At 40.0% G+C, this 21,749-nt stretch overlaps 1 protein-coding gene across 1 annotated transcript; it reads right to left on the bottom strand.

Moving 5' to 3' along the window:
* Positions 1-5,121: 5,121 nt before the first annotated feature.
* MBIP (MAP3K12 binding inhibitory protein 1) lies at positions 5,122-21,351 on the bottom strand. Its single transcript, XM_086462078.1, has 9 exons — positions 21,232-21,351; positions 16,702-16,821; positions 14,762-14,983; positions 14,563-14,659; positions 13,069-13,134; positions 11,225-11,377; positions 8,653-8,750; positions 7,258-7,296; positions 5,122-6,066 (listed from the first exon to the last, which is right to left on the bottom strand). The coding sequence occupies exons 1-9, from the start codon at positions 21,349-21,351 to the stop codon at positions 5,956-5,958; spliced, it is 1,026 nt and encodes a 341-aa protein (XP_086318204.1). The 3' UTR covers positions 5,122-5,955.
* Between the last annotated feature and the right edge of the window lie 398 nt (positions 21,352-21,749).

Genomic DNA, 21,749 nt, shown 5'->3' with positions numbered 1-21,749 from the left:
TTTTAAGTTCTTAATTAAAACAAAAGAGATAACTTATGATGTATTTTAAAAGAAAAAAAAAAATCCAGCACTGATCACAATACATTGGATGGAACAGTGAATGGCTTGAGTTTCCTAAATTACTGATATTACCTGCTGATATGAGGGCTGTTCAAAAGGCCACTTCACTTTTGGGTTTATTTATTAAAATCCTGCACTTAACTGTAAGAAATTAGCCTCCTAGAGATGAATCGCTCCCTACTCAAGGGAGCCTGAAGCAAAGAAACCGATCACACACACATGGCAGAACTGCACCGTAACACAAGCTCCAACGTTTTACTACATCTCTCACGCAAGGTGCTATAACGCAACGTGAAGCATTCCTAAGGGAGACGACTGTTCTTGGCTCAAGAGTGATGCTCTTAGCAATCTCCCTCAAATAATTACTGCCAAATTTACAGTGCTGTATGACTATCTTTTTTTATCTTGTAATGGGAAGCCCTTAATAACCGAGGTGAAGTGTGAAACACAGGCTATTGGACTCTGGCAAAACCTGGAAAGATCTCTAGCTCTGTTTTCAAGTAAGCATAAATAAGGAGACAGAATGTCTCATTTTATCTGTGAAATTTTACATATTGCAGCTAGGATACAAATCTGTCTTGACTTCTTGCAGCAGAAACCAAGCTATCATTTCAGTTCTTGGTTGGTTGCAGAGTTTTTAAGCATTTCCTTCAAAGCATGCACCTTGAAAACGTGAGGGCAGAAGAGATGCAGCTCAGGTAAGAGCTTTGGCAGCCTGGAATGCTTTATCTCCAGCAGGTAATACCGTGGCCATTCTCTCTCTTCTTGCCAGTTTACAGCAGAATAAGCTTGTTGATGTTGGTAACGTGGAACAGCTATACACTAGAACAATGGTAAACCTGTTCTGGGTAAGTTAATTAGGCAATGTCATACCTAACTGCCTGCAATTTTAATAGATATAGATCGGACTCGTGTGGGAAAGAGTCACAGAATTTCATCTGAACCTTTTGACGTACCATCCTGCAATGGGTTGCAGTTATGTTCAGTGCAAGAGTTCCTCAACAGGGAAACCTTCTATACAAAATTACCACATATAACCCAAATCCAGCTGGTTTTTATCTACTTCCAAGTCAGGAGTTCGCATTGTCCTAAGAGAATTGGTTTTGTTACTCCTGTGTGACTCCAGCAACAAATCCCAGAATCCAGCTGTGCCATTTGTGCATGACTGATGTCAACAGGATTTCCACTACTGACAGGGGGAGGGGGGGTTGTGTAGCAGTGCTGAGACCTCCTCTCAAATGTCCCCGTCGAAGGTGAAACAGACTTTGAATAAACCGCATACTTGCTTGTGAGCCTAAATTTAATGAAGAATCTGCTCTATGTTTATCATTTTAATGGCAATGTCTTTGCTCATGGACTGAGATACCATCTAACAAGAAAACCAGAAGCAAAGCTGCTCAAATTGCTTGCAAATTAAGGAGCTCTGCACTGACAGCCAGGCAGAGCACTTGTTGCCGTGCAATAATTGTTCTCGCCATGCTGCAGACAAGCTTTCTTTCAGACTGTTTACACAAAAGTGCTAATGTCCTTTCACAGGCAAACTTTTAACATTACTAGGATTATGTATGCTGGAGAATGAACTGGATCACGTAAATAACCTACAAAAATGCTTCTTTATGGTTTTATCTATTCAGTAAATTCTTCTCTGGAGTGAACTTGCACAACTAAACTACTCCTTTGTCCAGTTCAGATTCAAACTGGGCCTGTTACCAAGTCAGAAATGTTGCTGTAGTAAGCAGCAGCCACAGCAATGCTTCTCATTACACAGGCTTCTGGATGCCAGGAGTAGCCTGAGAGGAAAATATTGTATGAGGGAAGGTACCCTCAGCATTACAATATACTACTAGCTCGAGCTGGAAATGGAGAAGGAAGATATGTTGAACAGATATAAAGGTCTCTTTCTTAAGAACACTTTGGTGTGTCCTTTTGGAGGAAAGGGAGAATACAGCAGCCCAACATCAGTAAAAGGCTCTTGGTCAAGGTGTTGAGACATGCCAAGAAGACAGTAAACACTTCCCCTACTTTTGCTGCACTTGTGGTTACCTTCTCAGACTTCAGCTTCTGCAGCCCCACCTATCAGCAAGCACGGCAGTGTTTCAGGTGCAGAGAAAAACCAGCATAACTGGTAGTTCTGGAAAATGGATAGTGTAAGAGGTCTACCTTGCATCCACTTTATTACGGGTTGTGGTGGGTTGACCCTGGCCAAAATGCCAGGTGCCCACCAAAGTCACTCTATCACTCCCCTCCTTAACTGGACAGGAGAGAGGAGAGAAAAAAAAATAACAACAGGCTTGTGGGGTTGAGATAAGGACAGGGAGATCACTCAGCATTTACCGTCACGGGCAAAACAGACTCAACTGAAAGGAAATGTAATTTATTACCAATTAACTCAGAGAGGAGTAATGAGAAATAAAACCCAATCTTAAAACACCTTCCCCTCCCCCCTCCCTCCTTTCCTGGGCATAACTTTGATCCCAATTTTCCTCCCTCCTCCCCCCAGCAGCACAAGGGGAAAACAGGGAATGAGGGTTGGGGTCAGTTCATCACACTTGTTTTCTGCCGCTTCTTCCTCCTCAGGGGGAGGACTCCTCACACGTTTCCCCTGCTCCAATGTGGGGTCCCCCTCACGGGAGAAAGTCCTCCATGACTTCTCCAGCGTGAGTCTTCCCACAGGTTCAGTTCTTCATGAACTGCTCCAGTGTGGGTCTCCTTCATGGTGTGCAGTCCTTTAGGAACCAACTGCTCCAGTGTGGCCCCCCGCCATGGGGTCACTAGCAGCAAACCTGCTCCAGCGTGGGCTTCTCTCTCTCCACGGGCCACAGGTCCTGCCAGGAGCCTGCTCCGGTGCAGGCTTCCCACGGGGTCACAGCTTCCTTCAGGCATCCACCTACTCCGGCGTGGGGGTCCTCCACGGGGTGTAGGCAGTCATCTGCTCCACCACCCATGGGCTGCAGGGGGACAGCCTGCCTCACCATGGTCTTCACCACAGGCTGCAGGGGAATCGCTGCTCCGGCGCCTGGAGCGTCTCCTCCCCCTCCTTCTGCACTGACCTTGGTGTCTGCGGGATGTTTCTCTCACATATTCTCACTCCTCTCACTCGCTGCAATTCCTGCCGTGCAACAACTTTTTTCACTCTCTTAAACACGTTATCACAGAGGCGAAAAACGCTGTCGCTGCTTGGCTCGGCCTTGGCCAGCGGCGGGTCCGTCTTAAAGCCGTCTGGCATTGGCTGCATCTGACATAGGGGAAACTTCTAGCAACTTCGTACAGAAGCCACCCCTGTAACCCCCCCGCTACCAAAACCTTGCCACACAGACCCGTTACATTGGTGCATGGGGCTGGGGGGGACTGAGTAGCTCACCTCTTTCTGCAGAAACAGTTGTTACAGTGGAAGTTAGTTGTAGAAGGTAAAGTCCAAAAAGACAAATGGCAAGCAAGGATAAATTGGTAAGACCAGCAGTGTCAAATACAGGAACAATGTCCTGTTCCCTTGTCTCTCTGGACATAAAAGATATACAGCAGAGGAAGGGAGACTTAGAACAGCTTGGCAGCCCTCTGAAATCTGCAACTATAGCAGAGAATAGCCTTCCAACAAATTTTTATGGGACAGGCACATTGGCATTGAGCAATAAGAAATTAACAACTTGAAGACAAAGAATGGCAAAGGTCTAATAATAAAGCAAGATGAACACCTTGACGTTTTCATAGTGTATCGGTAGCATTTGATAAAGTATATAGGGCTAATAAATTACCACCCAGACTACTTCTGCCGTTGTCTCTTTAGCTGTTGTCTTGCTACAATGCATCTTCACTATGCTTTCAACCCTTGACTGCTATCTTGCTGCCAACTTGAGAAAGAGAAGGAGAATCCCATGGCAAGAGAACTTTCAAGTAGCAGTCAATTCACTACAGAAAAAGCCACTTTGAAACTGCTAATGCAGATTTTTTGTAACCAGTCTCCCTTGAGGAAATCAGCGGTGTTCGCAACTTATTCAAAGAACTTACGCCTGATGAGACTGAAAGGGGGTTTTTTCTGTATATATATACATACAAACTTGGTTTTATGTAAACTAACAACAAATAATTTAATATTGGACAAATCTTTCAGACGTAGATATCTGCCATAGGTTATACTCTTCCAGGGCTTCACTCCAGAATTTTCCAGGGAAAATGCACAGTGCAAATGGAGTAGACTTAGCTGGCACGTCCCACCAGTACTTGAATTACGATGCACATGAGTAAAGGCTACTGCTTCATAAAAGCCAAATCCCTGTGGTCATCTTTCCTGTCCCCAGTTGTAACAGCCACCTCTCACCACTCTTTCAAGTACTACCGTGTGAAGTGTGTGGTGCTAGGCACAACTATACCCACACTGTACTCTTTTGAGCTATGGCTCTTGGGACATAGTACAAAAATTTTTTGTAGACAGTAAGTAAAGCTTATCTGCTTGAGGTAAAAGCTACAGCTCACAGTGCTGCTTCACCAAAATACCCCTCATATTATGAGCTGGCAGGATTTTCAAGAACAGCAACACTTCACATAACAAAAGTAGTCTCTGCGGGATACCACATCACACAGTCTAAGTAATGGTCCTACACACAGGCAGGTCACAGTCTTCAACTGTGAAAGTACCTCTTTGTATCCCACGTTGTATTTGAGGCACTCACAACTGCTTGCGTGAATCTCTTCCTGGGTGGACACAAAGTGTCTCAATAGGTAACTGTCATATTGTCTTCTTTCCTGGAGCTCAGACCAAAGCTCAAGCAGCTTTGTCTCCCTTCCCTGCTGGCTCACCTTCAGAGAAGTATTAGGTGCGGTTGCTACAACAAATGTTAGTCTAGATAAGAATACAGAGTCACAGAAAACCCCTACTATTCTTCAAAGTGCAAGACTGTGTCCACTCAGTACTGTTCATAACACCTGACACAGCGACTGATACAGGGACATCGATAGAATGACTGCTGTAAGCAGAGCAGTTAACACAAAAGACTCCCTCCACAACAGCTACTTTTCTTCTAAACCGTAATAAAGACAAAGACAGCAAATAAACAAAAGAACCGGTACAAATAGAAAATGGTTTATTTAAAAACAAAACAAACAAAATCACACTTCAATGTAACAACTGACTTTAATTTAAACTACGTACCCAGCATCCATGCTTCAGAAGTCATGTAAGCATGCATATGGAAGGAAGGGAAGCTGGGTCCTGCTGGCAAAAAAACCCTCAAATACTCCCCTGGAGTGGTCTTTAGAATATATTAAGCTTGTTAGAAGGGTATGAAGTTTGAATTCCTACAGGACACTGAGGAAGTGAAGAACAGGTGTCTGTATTTACACATACAGGATTTTCCATAACCATCTTTCAAACAGAAATACAATTTGCTGCATTTCTAACAGCTGTAAAAACAGTGACAAATATGGGAAAAAGTGCAGGTAAGCATGCATACTGCAAGTTTTTTTGTACTTTTTTTTTTTCCTAAGACAGTTTACTTACGAGGAAGTATTTAATTTTATTTCACAAGTCTATGCAAACTACTTACATTAAAAGTATTCAAAAGATAGCCCTTTTGAATACTCAGTCATCAAGAATTACATGTGAAATGTAGCTTTTGTATGCAGGATAAGACTTTCCACATACGAACAATGCCGCAATCCTCCTTTATAACAGAAGGGAATGGATTATTAGAATGCTATTCCTAAAACATTCTTAATTTTAAAGTAACTATTTCATTGATATGACAGTTTTAAAATGAGCTCTTTTGAAAGCAAGCTTTCAAGATCATCCAAAAGGAACTTACATGCATGCTTTGCTTTCATTGCTAAAGTCATCCCCGATGAACACAACTCAGGTCTATAGTTTAGGTATGTGACGAAGATTCTGAAAAGACTTTTTTTTTATCGAAGAAGCCGTTCAGTCTCCTTGGACTTGCTTTCCTTTGTTTTCCTCAGTAATGCCTGTTTTATAGCATTGATCTTTTCATCAAGTTCAGCCAATGAATAGTTCTGCTAAAAGAACAAAATAAAACCCACAATCATTTACATCTTGTAATTGCTAGAGATGTGGCCTAGCACTTTACACTTGAGGTCACTGCATACTGCACTAAAGGACAGAAATGCTTTTGCAGAAATCTCTGTAGTCTACAGCTATTTCAACTTGAAAGAAAAAGAATGCAAACTTAGAAGAAACTGACAGTCCTAATCATGGATCAATATACCCTCGCTATTTCCATTAGATGCTTGTTTAACCTGTTCACAAAAAAACCCAAAAATCCTTTGATGTTAAAACACTGGACAAGACTATCTAGATCTTGTAGAACCCAGCTTTACAACTGAAGGGTTTTTTTCCTATCACCCAACATCAACCTCCTCTGTGCCCACTTAACGTGGCAATTTTTTTTTAAATCCCTCCTTACACAAAAAAACTGGTCATCCTTTTTTACAAAATTATTTCACCCTATGGAGGACTTTTTTCTCATGTAAACAAGCCTGCTTCAAGTCTCAGATGCCTCACATCTTGTTCTAAGCATTCTCCCCAGCCCACCTGTCTCCAAGCGTGATGGCTAGTAGCAGGCAGTGTTCCAGCTATGGCCTCAGTTGCACTGAGAAATTCTCTCTTGTGGCCCTAAGGTACGTGGTTAATGCATTCCCTTACATGATGGTGTTGTGAAAATGCGAAGTCTTACCGACTTAAGTTAATATCTGCTATAGTGTCAGGTCTTTCTGCAACACTTTTCCGAACCAGCCATTTCTACTTGTATTGTCTCTTCATAAACCAATAAGGAGAATTAAAATTTAAAAAAAATAAAAGTCAAAAAAAAAAAAAAAAAAAAAAATCAAAAAACCCACCAAGCCACAAAACAAAACCAAACCAGAAGACATTACTAGGAGGCTGATCAGAATTCACAAATTGCTTGTTAACCCCACCTTGATTAACTTCATTACAGATTTATTCATTCTATCACCCTTCTAACTGGTGAAAACACCAACTAACCTACCCTAGTACAGACTCTTAGAATACTCATTTCATTGTGACACTCACTAACTTTCTGTCTCCTTCCCTCTCTTTCTTTGCCAGTAAGCTATCCAATACTGATGCAGCTATTTCTGAGAAGTTAGATATTTGCTTGGTAGAACTTCTGATTGCTTTTCACTCAGAACACCCTAAACTTACGGTAAACAAAAGTTAACAGCACTTACATGGGGAAGTTGAACCTTTCTCCTCTTGCCAGAACAGCTCTAAAGAAAAGACATAATCAAAACAGACTTAATGTTGCACTGACAGAGGACCACAAGTAATTCTGTAACAATATTGACAAGAGTCTTCAAAGTACAGAAAGAACACTGACTGCCATTCCATGGATTAAAGAAATCTTTTTTTTATAATTAAGTACTTTGGAGAAATACTACTGGAGAGCAGTCAGAAGCTGTTGAAGCTTCTCCATGCTTGGCAGCCAACAACTATCAACTTAACTAAAGCTTCCTTCAGACAAAACCAAGATCAATATCCAGCTTTTGAAGCTGTCAATAATTTTCTCCCTAAAATTCTCCTGTATCCACACCAACGCAAAACTTTGGACCAAAAAATGTTAATTACTGCCACCACCACAAATTTTTCCCAGATCTCCATTCTAGAGAAGATCCTAAAGCACTTTCCATGGACAGTTCGGCTGGTGAAAGTGTACATTTCAAATCTCTGTTTCCAACAACTTGAAGGAATAGCCTCACAAATAAAGGATTTTATTGGTCTCCAATATAAACAAAAAAAAAGAAATAAAAATTTATAATATTGCTATTGATTTTTAATTGCTGACTCTTCTTTGGCTGGTCTCAAGGGAGAAGATATAAATTAAAATATGATCAACAATAAAAGAGATACTCTTACTGTTACATGGGGAAATAAGAGCAAGCTAACAGACAAGAAACTGCTACAGCCAAGCAGAGCCTGATGTAGTAACAACTCATGTTTTCTTTGTCCTGATCTCCTCAGGTGAATGAAGGATAGTAAAGCTTAAAGTAAAGTAAAGAGGCGTAACTCTGCCTGAAGACTAGCAACACAGAAACCGAAGTCATAGAATCACATGAAAGAATTTTTAAAGGGTTTACTCTCTCATCCTATTGGAAGTTACTTCACATGGCTGATCTTTAGTAATCAGATCATGTACAGAAGCCCAAAGGATTTCAGCTGACTTAAGCCATTAATGATTTGTATAGAGATCAAAACTTCAGTCAATTTTCTTATCATCAGAAACACTTATCATTTTAAGGCGGGGGGGGGGGGGGGGGGGGGAAGGCAGGGAGCAGAGGAGAAATCCAGCCTCTATAATACATTTCTTACGAATTAGTTAAGCTGGAACAGCTGCAATTTCCACACACACACCCCCAATACTATTTTCTTTCAAATGAGAAATTAGGTAGAAATATGAACTTACATTGACGGTCCACATTAAATATAACCATTACACCAAGCCAGAGTCGTCTATCAAAAGCGTCTGCCCTCTGACTGCTTAGGTTTTTGTCTGTACATCAAAGATTTAAGCGCAAAATCCCCGAATGCATTCAGGTATGCTAAAAGAAGTTAAGATAATGTCTTACTACAGATTGAAAATATTCAGGAGACAGTCCTTCCAGCTCAAGGATTTTATCTTCAAGCTTCTTAATTCTCTGATAAATGTCTCTTGGTACAGGACCACCTAAATACGCCAGTACAAATACAAAGAAATCAGGAAAAGTGCTTAAGTAATGTTTTAAACTAAAGATTGCAAGTTTTCCTGGTGAATTCTTTGAGTCCAGCTATCAACCAGTAACGGAAATACGAGTGGACGAGATAATGAAAAGGAAGGGTAATTAATATGACTCAGGGTAAAACTTCATTGATAAGCCAGCGCAGTCAGTGAAGGCAATAGATAACTTTATGCAGGTGGTTGAAATATGTCTGACAAGGTCCCTGGAACAACTAATGATCACTCTTACAATATACTGGTCACACACTAAACGTTACTTCAAAACTGATGGCAGCGTCAGGAAGGAGCAAATGGGATGGCTGACCACACATGAATTCAGCATTGGTACCTACGATTGTTCTGAAGGAAACCTATCTCCACTGGGCATCAGAGGTTGAAGCACAGGTATGAGTTGTGCTTGACAGAGAACAGTGTTTGCCTGGCCATAGATGGGAGAAGCAGGGGTGGGGAATGCATGTGCAGAACAGAGTAACAGAGCTTTGGAATAAAAACCAACCACACTAAACGAAACAAAAAAACCCAAACACCCCCACCCCCAAAAAAAACCCAACCCCAAACCACCACAAACAGCAACAAAAAAACACCTCAACCCATTTGCTGTTTGCAGCTATACTACACCAGCCTGGGCTTGTTTCCCCATGTAAGAACAGAAGTGATCAAAAGATCAGTGTTAGAAAGCATCTTATTTACCCTCACATAGTATTATATAAACTGAAATTATGATAAAATGATAGTCTGGTTCTGAACAGTAGTGAATAACCAAAGCCTTAGCAAGCTTTTACTTATTCCCTTGCCATCTGTTTCCATTTATTTCTAGGTCTGTTAGGTAAGACAATTCTATTCCACAAGCTACTGAAATAAGCACTAATGCATTTTTTTGCCATTCATCTATTTCCTCACTTCAGACAGACTATTTTGCGGGTAGCTTCCCTCCTTCAGTTCTCCTCTCTGCTCATCACTCAGCAGCTACTAATTAAATCAGCTAACCTCTCACTCTTCTTAATATTGCCGTCTCTTAATGTAAAGGGAAAAGAGCAGTGCTAGCACTAGAAGAAGCTGTTCAGAAAAACAGCAGGTGAGTCAAGAACAACTCTTTCAGTCAGAAATGAAAACTGGGAAGCAGGTAGCTGAGGCAAGTTACCTGCTCAGGTGATTACTTTTTGCACAGCTGCAGGACTAGGTAACAAATGAACTTGAGACCTTCCCTGGGAATGCTGATTTGGACAGGAGTTGAGCTGGAACTGCACACTTTCATTATCTTCCTCTATGCTGTAGTTTAGCTGACCTGTTCCTTCAAATAAAATTATGTCACCTATTATAGGCTCAATCTGGAAGCAAGGGCCCCTCCTCAGCTACCCCCAATCAATATCCCCAATACGCATAAATTCCAAAGCTATTACTCGTTGTAACCTTAATGCTGGCCAGTCACTTGCAAATTCTATTTCCATGCATAAAAACCACCCTATTTTTGAGACAGCTATACAGCTAAGCGTCAAGCTCTGATGGCTGCCTCAACAGTACCTAGGAGAATTCTGCTCTCCTTGCCACCAGAGGACTTTGATCCAGTATGCATTCACAGGAATCTAGTAATCTAGTCAACATTCATCATATTCTTAGAGAATGGATTGGCATCTATTTGGTATTAAGGGACAAAAAAGTCAGTGTGTGCTGCATTTGTGATGTGTAGAGCATCCACTTTATTAGGTAAAGATCTGGGATCCTGTTCCGTTTTGGAAACATTTTTCAGGAAAAATACAGATTCCTCCTTGATAGGTGCCTCATTGATTTATACTCTAGAAAACTGGGCCTGGGGTGAGGAAAGCAACTACTTAAAAAAAAGTCAGTAGCCTGGTGGCTATGGCATTTATTTTAGTGACAGGGTGGGCTCACGTTTGCATGGTTAAAGGGAAGTACTGACAACGACCTGCGCGCTTTCTGGGAAACAAGCTTTTCACCTAACTGTATTTCAGGAATCATTCACCTTTAGGAAAAGGTTTCAGGTTGTCTTTTGGGTTCGTCCTATCTCTGGCCCACAAGGTGTCCATGAAGCAGCACTGAGTCCTAACCTCAGCTTTTCCTGTTCAGTGGGTCAAGGCAGAAGGACTCCACTGACTATGGAGAATCCCTACATCCAAATATTCCAGACTGTTTTAAATCCCATTCTGAAGTGTCTCCCTCTTGTTTGCCACATCAAGTGCAGATTTACTAACTCAGCACCCTAATTTGGGCATAAATCTGGGTTCCACTTTGGGCATAAGAACCTACACATCAGATTGCAGTACCTGGGGTGACTAAACCCTTCAGTGGACCTATTCACTGTTTTTACAGTCACAGTTTTTATAGATTTGCCCAGTTTTACTATAGTAACAGCAACTGCAGTACAAACTGGCACAACAATGTCATAATTAAAACATGATACAAACCTGTTTGTAACCGTAAGTGTGCTTCAATGTTTTGCAATCTCTCCTCAACAGCTTGGTTTCCACAATCATGAATAGGTACATTGGTTTTGTGACTGGACCCATGTGCTCCTTCAGATCTAGTTTGAGGTCCATATGTATTTACTACCCTAGAAACTAGGTAAAGAGATCACAAATTTAACATATATGCACATGAAACACAAAGTACATCAAAACAATCAAAATACTAAAATATGAAAACTTGTGTTAGATCAATTTCACACCAGTCTCTCACATGAAGGGTCCCACACACATTAGGATCAAAGGTTCAAGTAAAAGTATTTTCCTATTTTCACACAAGTAACTAAACTAAACAAAAACCTAGAACTTTACATATGCAAAGTAAAAGAATTACTCATACATCCATGTAGAATGGCAGTATCAAGAATTTGTCATCAGCTGCTGATAAACAGCAGAAAACCTAGTATCTATGTCAGCAGTTGCACATGTGAGCTGTTGTGAATGCAAAGAGGCCAGACCTAATATTACAGGAAGCAGCATAAATACATGAAGATGAGGGGAGGTATACAACTAGAAGAACCATTATGAGTCTCAGCAAGGAAGTTCCGTTTTAATTTTTGTTATTCGGGTAAAGAGTTAATGGTTCTTCAGCTGCTTCTGGGTCTGTCTTTTGCCGCTGCTGAACCATGTCTTCATCAGAAGATTTTGGTCACTTCTCTTTAAGTCATGGTCATTTCTCAAGTACTGTCTGACAGGACTACCATAGTGTACTGCAGACTTAAAGACTACATTGGCAACTCCAGACACTGAAGCGCACCCCTTCTCACTCAGTACTTCATGAAGGTCACATGCTACAGTTTTGCATCAGTTTATGACAGTTTTACTTCCAACTCTTTTCTAAGCATTATTCACGTTTCAATTACAAACTGTTTAGATTTTAGTTACTTGAAGAGTAAACTTTTCTTTTTCCCGTAATACGCTACCATCCAAGTCACAAAAATTAGCACGCAGCTTAAAAAAGTGACTACTGAAAGGTGCTCTTAGTGAAAGATTCTAAACTCAAACTCACTTCCCCATCTCCCTCTTAGCTCAACAGACCTTTCAATGCTTATACTTATCATTGTGCTTCACAGTACTACACTGAATTCCAGAATTCAAAATAGTGAATTGGTTTCTAGAACCAATGAATACTGCCACTCTCGGAAATGGAAGACAGGGTTACTTTCATTCTCATTTTGGAGATTTTGTTGGTTTCTTTTTAAAGAGAGTAACTTGGTACACCTAGAGAGCAGTAGATGGACAGGCGATCTTTTATACTAACTTCTGTTGGACAACCATTTCTACACTATTCACCCCTTTCCAAAAGGTAGTGCAGCGGTAAGCTTGTTCTCCAGCTGGTCACTTCCCATAAATCCATGTCTCGGAACTTTCACTATGTCCCAAAACTATTTTCTAATTCAATATACTTACACAGACTAACAAAAAATAGAAGATAATCTTATTTAATCTCAATTCCTTAACCAGACTGCTGGCTTTACCTAAGAAGAAAAACTAGGAATTGTTCAGCTTCTCTGTCCTGCTTTATCTTTTGCATCTTTCCTTTCAGACAATGAAAACAGGCTACTTTGTTTTGGTCTTTAGTGCAAAACCATCAGCTTAATGAAGCAGTTATGGGACTGAAAACCTTGGAGAAGTAAGCAAAAATGTAAAAGCATTCACTAGAGTAAAAAATCAATAGATAAGTTTGCATTTTTTGAGCATTCTATAAGAAGTTTTAAAGTAAAAAATTCCTCAGTGCTGTTCTATCTGGACACTCTTAATAAATGTGTATTAAAATAGTTGCTTACCCTTTATATGGCTTTTAAATCCAGGATAGGGTGTGAAAATTGCATCTGTTCTGGCACAGCTATTTTCTAAATAAATAATAATAATAATAATACAAGTGAGGTCCTAATTATGTATTTATAATTTAAAATATTCTAACCATCATCAGCTTTGAGGCTTTTAACAAATCTAATTAAATTTTTTTATTCAATAAAAACATCAGAAATACTTCATTCATTCTATAAACACTTGCTCATTAATAGTTTCACACACTTGCATGGACCTACTGGCTTTAATTAGACAAGTCACATAAATGTATGCACACATGTATATAAAAGTTTATTGGATCAGGACCAAATTTCTTCCCATTTACATTTTATTTGGTTCTATCTTTTCATTGCATTTCTCTGTAACTTATTTCTTTCTTCCTGAACAGAAGTCTCTTCCCTGCCTACCACCGTTATTCTGCTTTTAAAACCTTTTTTAAGGTTTTTGAAACTGTTCTCTTCCTATTTTTAGACTGGTCTAGTTTTCTCACCTTCCTGTGACTTCTTTAATTTAACCATAAAAACCTACAGTACAGGCATCTTAGTTTATTCTAATGTTTTTATTTTAATCCCTGATCATATACACCAAAGCTTTACATATTTTATTATGCCTGAACATACAAAGGAAGTTCTTATCATCATTTCTTCCGTACATAATTAACAATACTAGGTATCAGTATTTTACTGTCTAGTATATTCTACTAGACTTCAGATGCCATTTTCAATCCCAACTAATATTCAAGGAGTTACAATCTCTTCCTATAAAGCTTACGGAACAACAAGCTTTGATCTCTAAAAGCATAAGTACATCTGGGTTCACAGGTACTTAGAAAATATCTCTGTACTACTTATGTATATAAAAGCGTCTTCACTTTTAAGACATATTTGGTTACACAGTTACTGATTGTGCTAATGGGATCCAGCCTACCAGATGGATTTAAGATTGTTTGGTTATAGATACAGCCAATTGTGCAAGTTGGTGCATTAAAACTCCAATAGTGTGAGTAATGTTGAAAGGAAAAAAGTTATTCTAAGTAGCTAGCAATTCAAATTGATTGCAAAAAATACTTCTTTGTCATTTAACTAGTATTAAATTAACTTCAATTTGAATATGCAATTCAGAAGACATTTCTGAATGGCAATTCTGTTGACTTTGGAAGGAACATCTAGCTAAAACATTGGGAACAATAGCTACAAAATCATCTGATTTAAGATGGCAGTTCTCAAAATGAACACAGTAATAGCTATAATCTTTCCGTGTGGGATGCATTAAACATTGTCACCCAGTGACTACTTTCTTTTTTTGTCTGACAACATCTGCAGTGCACATGCAAGTTCTTAACTTTAAAACAAGTTACTCTTAAAATAAAGTTCTGTTTCAAATATAGAAGAATGCTTTTGAAAAATAATAATAAAAAAACAACAACAACTTAAATTGCTATGAAGATTAAAGGCTGGCTAGCCAGTTACCTTGATTACAATCAATAACATTGCAAAATTCCCTGACATTATTTTCATTGATCTCAGCTTGTTTCCTCTCGATGAAGGCTGATATCCGCCTGTCAATCTGCAGGTAATAAACATGATGGCATATATCTATTTCATTCTTTAAATTTTAAATTTAGAAAGGTCTTTTTCTTTTTTTTTTTAATTTAGGTAAATCACTTACTTCTGCTTTTCCAGCTTTTATTTGGACCACCTCTGGATCAAAATTAATACGAGCATCCTTCAGATCTCCCAAGTCATAACTTGCATACTTTTCTTCAGTCTGACAGTTACCATCATAAACACCTAAACTTGTTTCACAAATTTGGCCTTCCGTTTTACCTGCAGGTTCAACAAGGCCTATATTTTCCTCTTTAATCAATGACTGGAGTTTTTCTAAAAGAGGCTGAACAAAGAAAACCGTAGGTTAGTGTTAAAAAAAAAAAAATCCCCAAAACAAAAAGCAAAAAGCCAAGTACAATTATAATTTCTAAAACAGACCAACTGAAATAATTTTAGGAATTACAACATCTGCCTCTGATTGAACACAGTAATAAAATAAAATTTTAAAAAAGTTATAGTTCCAAACACTGTGCACACCATGATTCTGGCCTTTTTGACCTGTGCCTTTTAGAGGTTTGCATAGGAAAACTCCCAAATTTCTGTGAAAATCTGCCTGCTACTCATCTGTTACTAGCTAAATCAAAGCTTTAGTCGTTGGCACCAATGCCACTTAATTAACATGTCATTCAAATGCCTACTCAGAACAGTAAGGCTTAGTATTTTTCGTCCTTAACATGAAAGCCAATGCTTTCACACTGTAAAGCCTTTACTTTATCACCAAAGCACTACATTCTCCACTTGAAACTGCAGTTGCCCGAGTGAACGAGAGAACACAGACATGAAATATACAGGCATTATCCTGAACACATGCTTTTCTTGACATGGTTGATTATCTACTTAGGTCATGAGATTAAATGAAAGAATGCATTGACATTTGTAGCAGCAAAAATAAATGCTTATTCTACTGCAATAACTCTTACACAAGATGTAATAACAAAACCTCAGTGCGTATACGTCACACCTCCTTTTTTAATTGTTACCAGTTTCATCTAGTTTGAATTCCACTGCTTATTTTCCCTCTAGAAATTACTTTTTTTTTTTTTTTTAAAGACAACATGATTTTTACCAGTCACACCTCCTGAAATGGAATCAAATTCCTACTTGCAGTGTTCTTACAGTTGGATGTAACTTTTACTTGCTTTTATCTTGCACAGTTTCTCTTTTTGTTCATCACACCAAAAATTTGGTGGATGTCTGGAAAGCATAATGGATCTTTCTTTTACCTACAGACAAGCAAACACAAGAACTTTCATCCTCTCAGTACTATACACTTGAAATAATTCATTGACTAGCTGAAGTAAAAAAAATGGTATTCAAATCCCCACCTTTTACAGATGAACTATCAAGGTCAAAACACTGTTCAGTTACCAGCTGACAAATTGCTCACCCTCCCTGCCATGCAACTAAATTACACGTACTTTTGGCAGTGTTGGAAAGTTTCAAATAGTTAAAAGAAATGACAGTAATGGTGACTGGCTACTTGGCAAGATGAGACATTAATGTCAAAGAAATTACTCTTTAAACAAAAAAAAAAAACCTACGCTGAAAATATATTTAATTGCAGTAAGACACTCCAGGATGTGTCATGCTGGGATAATGCCACTTCTTGAACCACTGAAAGCACTCCATGAGCCTCAAAACTCACCCAACGCATGGAATCATTATCATAGCATGACACACACCTGCCGTGTCTTATTGCTTAATTATACCCACCATAGATGGAAATGTATCACATTTACAATGCAACTCTAGAAATCAATGAGGCTGCATTTATTCAGCCTGCTCACCTACAGTGGCTATTCCACCACTAATCTGAAAAATCCTTAAGTATGAGTACCCATGAAGCATAGTGGAATCCCAAGTGTATAATAGTGTTGCATTCTTTTTTGTTGGACATAGCAATATAAGATCAAAATGACTGAAATGTTACCATTTAGATACCACAACTACATTCAGTTGTTGATCACTTGTCAAGTCAAACGTGTCCAATGAAATATTTACCTGCAAACATAAAATATGCTGCTGAAGTGCACTAAAGAGCAATGTTGGCTGAAGTGCTGATGTGCTTTGAAGCTTGCTCCAATCGATTACAACTTTCACGATATCATCTCCAAGGTTAAGCTTCAAGAGGGCAAAACAAACACAACAAAAATGATGTTGTTACGTTGTATTAACATCACAAAAGTATACAAGACTTCTACAGGACAACGATTATGCTCAGTCCCATACAGACCCCATTTTTATATGAGGCCATTGGAGAGGCTTGACATAATTATAATTCAAGCAGCTGTCATTTTCAAAGTAAGCTAGTATTTGTAGAGCATATTCAAAAAACAAAAATTTCTTCCTACCTCATCATGCTTATTGTATTAATGTAATCTTTAACATTAGTCAATTCTCAATTTGATTAACTACCATACAAAAACATATCATGTTAATCGCTCAAATCTTTTCCTTTAACAGATGATAAAACCACAAGTAGAAAGAAACATGCACCCAGCATGGCAGTATGCTGTAAGTTAGTGCAATTTATTCTGAGATTTGCAAGGCTATCTATGTCTGCATGACCAAGGTCTTGACACTGCACCACACCACATTCTTGAAATTTTTACTTGCTGCTAATCCAAAGGAGGCTCTATATTAAACGTGTTTAAAAAAAAAATCTTAAAAAAATCTCGAGGTTAAACAAACTCTAGACTACACAGCACCACTGTCAAACCCATTTCCGAATCACACTATTTCCCTTTATAAACATTCATATCAAAACAACAATTGCCACAGTCTATTGTCTTTGCCAAGGAATTGCAATATTTAACTCCCAAAGTAACAAACACACATAGTGAATCTGAAGTTTTATTTAAAGGAACTGTATCTTCTATAAGCTAAAAATAAACCTTCCTTTCTAACACAAAGCTGATTGTTAATAACCACTCATGAACTACACACTCTCACATTCACCTTTGCCTTCTTTGTCACATTAAAGCTCTTCTGAAGTAAGGAGCACTTTCATTTCCCAAAGCCAAGTAGGTAGTTCTCCAATCAACCAACCTGTAAGTGATCCCCCAAATTCTAAATGCAGATAAAACTCTTGTTCAAAATCAAGAGGACCTACAGGTACTCTGTTTGAAACACAGAATTCCCAAGTCACATGCGTATTTGTAGGTCTACATCTCACTCCCTTCATACTTAAAAGAAAGAAAAAACAAAAAAAGAAAAAATAAAAAAGAAAAGAGACCTCAGGCTGATGACAAAAGTGACCTTTAACTACGGTCTACAGACAGCTAACTTCTAACGGCATCAAATATGGACAAGAACATAGAATGCATATGCATTCATTTCCCAAATCCACCACCCAGTGTAGGAGGAAACAATGAGAACTAAACACAAGAACGCCTCCATCTCTCTGAAGGCAAAGCAGTGGATACCAAGTTGTTCTACTTAGTTTCAAACCCCAGCATTATCACAATTTTGTATATAAAGAACTACAAACCTTCAAACTGCTGTCTTTGTATGTAAAGAACTATAAGCTTTCCTTCTTTAGTCAAAGAACTGCCTTGTTAAATCCAGTGTTAGATTCGAAATTAGATAGCAAAGGAGATGGTCTGACTAGATATAGAATGTATTTTGGATAATTTTCACACAAATAGTTATTCCTGTTTAGCACTTAAAACTACATAGGACGTAGAAAAAGTAATATTTTAGGAAATACTAGTTTTGAACACCTTACAAATTCAAGAATGTATTTCAAATTTAATAAGAATAAAACTTTAAGAAATAAGCCACTGTGCATATGTGATCATCTGAAGCACCTATTTCTTCACAAAGTTTCTACTGTAACATTTGCTACACAATACATTACAGTCCACTGACAGGGTAAAAAAGGTATAGATGTAAGTCATCGTAATGAAATAAAATGGGAGTCCTACTGCAATTTTTTAAACAAGCCTCCTTTTTCAAAGAGAATCAGCTGATTTGTGCCTTCATATCAAAGCATGTGACTGCTGTCCAGGTGGTTCAATGTACAGAAACACTAGAGCTTTTTGACCTGGAATAATTTAGAGGCCAGGGATATTTTAAACTCCTAGACACTGTTCTTAAAAATAAGTACAGAATAAACCTCTCCTGCATCCAAACATGATTCTAGTACAAAAGAATTAGTTTTCTCAGTGTTTCACATCCTTCTACCTATAAGAGCTGTGACAAGCAGGTTTATAAATTCTGTGATTTGGTAACTTCAAAGGCCTTGTATATTTACAAGTCCACAGTCTATTCTGTAGCAATTTATGGGATCATAAGTCACCTCAGCCCTTTGAAACTGTTTTATGGAAGACACTGACTGTCACTTAGGGCTTAATGAACTTTTCACGATCAGTCACACTGGTTTTAAGAGTTGTTATCCACAGATGTCCTCCTAGTCATTGTGCTGCAAGTGATTGTTCTAGTAAAACAACTCCTGTGCCAGAAATATTTCTGTCTACCGTCCAACCTGCTAGCATAAATCCAACATAAACTACTTTGTCACTACAAACTGTGACAGCTAATGATCTGGCACATGTTCATCCATCTGTATAAAAGCAAAATGGGGAATCAGTACTTTCAGTCAAAAATGCAAGATGGATTGCTAGAGTCAGCAGGATGGTAAAACACCAGTTAAATCTACCAGAACTCAAGTGCTGGTAGACAAGAGCGTAACTCAACAACTGGAAACAATCATGACTGAGCAATTAAAAGGGCCTTCTCAGCTAAGATGGAGCAACCAGACCCCTACTCATAGCTCAGTGCAGTGCACAGTAAAATGTGTTTGTTGTCATGGAAAGAATACACTGGAAGCATCAATGAAGACAATTTTACTCTGCACCACAACTACTGTAATTCTACTGAAGGGATGCAGCAACTCTAAACTGGTCTCTTGCAACTGTCTGTGCACACCCAAATAATGTCAAAAATCATTAAGCTCTCTCCAGCGACACGCTAGACATACAGCAAACTTTGGAGAACAAGTAAGCTACTGAAGGAGAGAGAGAAACTAGTATTTAATGTATTTTTGAAAAGAATTAATTAAACTTGAAATGAGCATGCTAGTTAAGAGCTCGGGAAACTTTTCCTTTATTCTTCTTTGCGTTTTTCATAAATATAAGACTTCAACTTTTCACTCATGTCAACACCGTAAGAACAATGGTATGAATGACAGAACTGCACCTAGATAAACTGACAGTCACTAGTTCTTCACTGATTATATTTCAAATTTTCACCAGGAAGAATTATAGGATATTTTGTCCTCAATAAATAGTTTCCCTGTCTCAGTAATACTACGAATGAGTGGTGTATAATCACGAAGTTGTTTAGCACTGCACTCCTGTTCAAAAGCTAGGGTAGTTTTTAATCACTTTAGAGAGAGGAAACCTGACTCTTACTAGTCAGCACCTGAACTTTCAGGCTCTTAATTCTGGATGACTTTTGTTTGAAAATGGAGACAATTACTAGCAGACTTGGATGTGAGAAGCAAATATAACCCACAATTCCATCCAGATGAGAAATGAAACGCTCTAAAAATAATTTCAAATCAGTCAGCAGCTACTATTAAAAGGCCTCTGTATTAACAGTCCATTTCTGAGTATATGAAAACATATATGTAAACATATATGAAGTTATACTATTTCCTGCAGATATCACTTGTCATCTGGCCCCAAACCTTCAAAGGGCTGTTCAATTTCAGAAGCAAGCGTGTACTCCTACTGCCTTCACAGAACTACATATATGCTTCCACAGTGGAAAAGGAATTAATCTGTAAATTATTTATGGTAATAATTAAGTTGTTTCTAAAAACCTTCTCCTGATAAGGGCCTCCCACCACTACCATAGCATCTGTTAAATAATTCATAGCCATTACTAAAAATAAAGTGTTTCAACTTAAGCACCACAGAGCAAAGCTGCTCTAAAAATTCTGACCCACTGAGATGCACTGTGTGTTTCATAGCGTGTTTTTACCAAGGCAAGGCTACCTTCAAGCTCCCGATCATTTATCTTGATTTAATGCACACTAAGCTTTTAGTACGTTTTCAATTCAGTATCACTAATTGTTAAGATAGAGCAATTAGGCAGACTGCAGTTTCTCATGGGAGAGATCATCCGTCAAACTACAAAGTGACACGAGACGTCCCGTCACGAAGAGGCAAAGGCACGGCCACGACTACGAGACGCAGCAGCAGGCCCCGCACCCTGGGGCTGCCACGCCAGGAGGGACGCAGCCGGCACCGCCATCCCCCCGCCCTGTCAGGAGTTACACCGCTCCCGCAGGCAGCCGCGAACAACCTCCAAAAAGCGAGGCCGCCCCCTTGTTTGCGCCAGGCTTCTTTTCTCGCCGCCGCCGCACTTTACCCCTGGAGCCCAGAGTGGCCCCGCAGACCGGGCAGAAGCAGGAGGACGCCCTGCTCGGGCCCCCAAGGCGGGGCGAGCCAGGTGCGGTGCGGGGCCCGCGGCACCCAGGCCAACGCTGCCCCAGGCCTCCCCCTCCGCCCGCCCCGCACTCACCTGCCCCGCCAGCCCCGCCAGGCAGCGCAGGGCGCTGCTCGCCACCTCCGAGGCCGCAGGGTCGGCCCCGATCTCCGGAGCGCGGCCGCCGGGCTGGAGCGGGCTGGGCGCCGCCGCCATGACACCGGGCCGAACCGCGGCCGCCACCAGCGGTCCCCGCCGTCGCTCCGCGATGACGAACCCCTCGGGTGGCCGTGCCCCGTGGCCCCGCCCCTGAGAGCTGATGGACAGGCGCGGCAGCCAATCGAGAGCTGCGCTCTCTGAGGCCGGCGGAGTGTGAAGGGCAGGAGCGGGTGTCCCCTGGGCTCCTGAGCCTGGCTGCCCTGCTCGGGTGCGGGCTGCTGTGCCCCAACGCGTAGGAGCAGCGGCTCGGCTGTGGCAGCAGGGCTGGGGTTTGGGAGGCAGCCTCAGGCCTGGGTGTCTTGGTCAGGCCCTGCCAGTCCTTCTCTGGTCCCTCGGGTTTCCTTGCTGAGGTGTGCGGAGGACCCTGTCCGGCAGAACCTCTCTCTCCAGCGTGG

Source organism: Leptosomus discolor, chromosome 3 (genome assembly GCF_034619465.1).
Source record: "Leptosomus discolor isolate bLepDis1 chromosome 3, bLepDis1.hap2, whole genome shotgun sequence".
NCBI lineage: Eukaryota > Metazoa > Chordata > Aves > Leptosomiformes > Leptosomidae > Leptosomus > Leptosomus discolor.
This window is presented reverse-complemented; position numbering and strand designations above follow the sequence as displayed.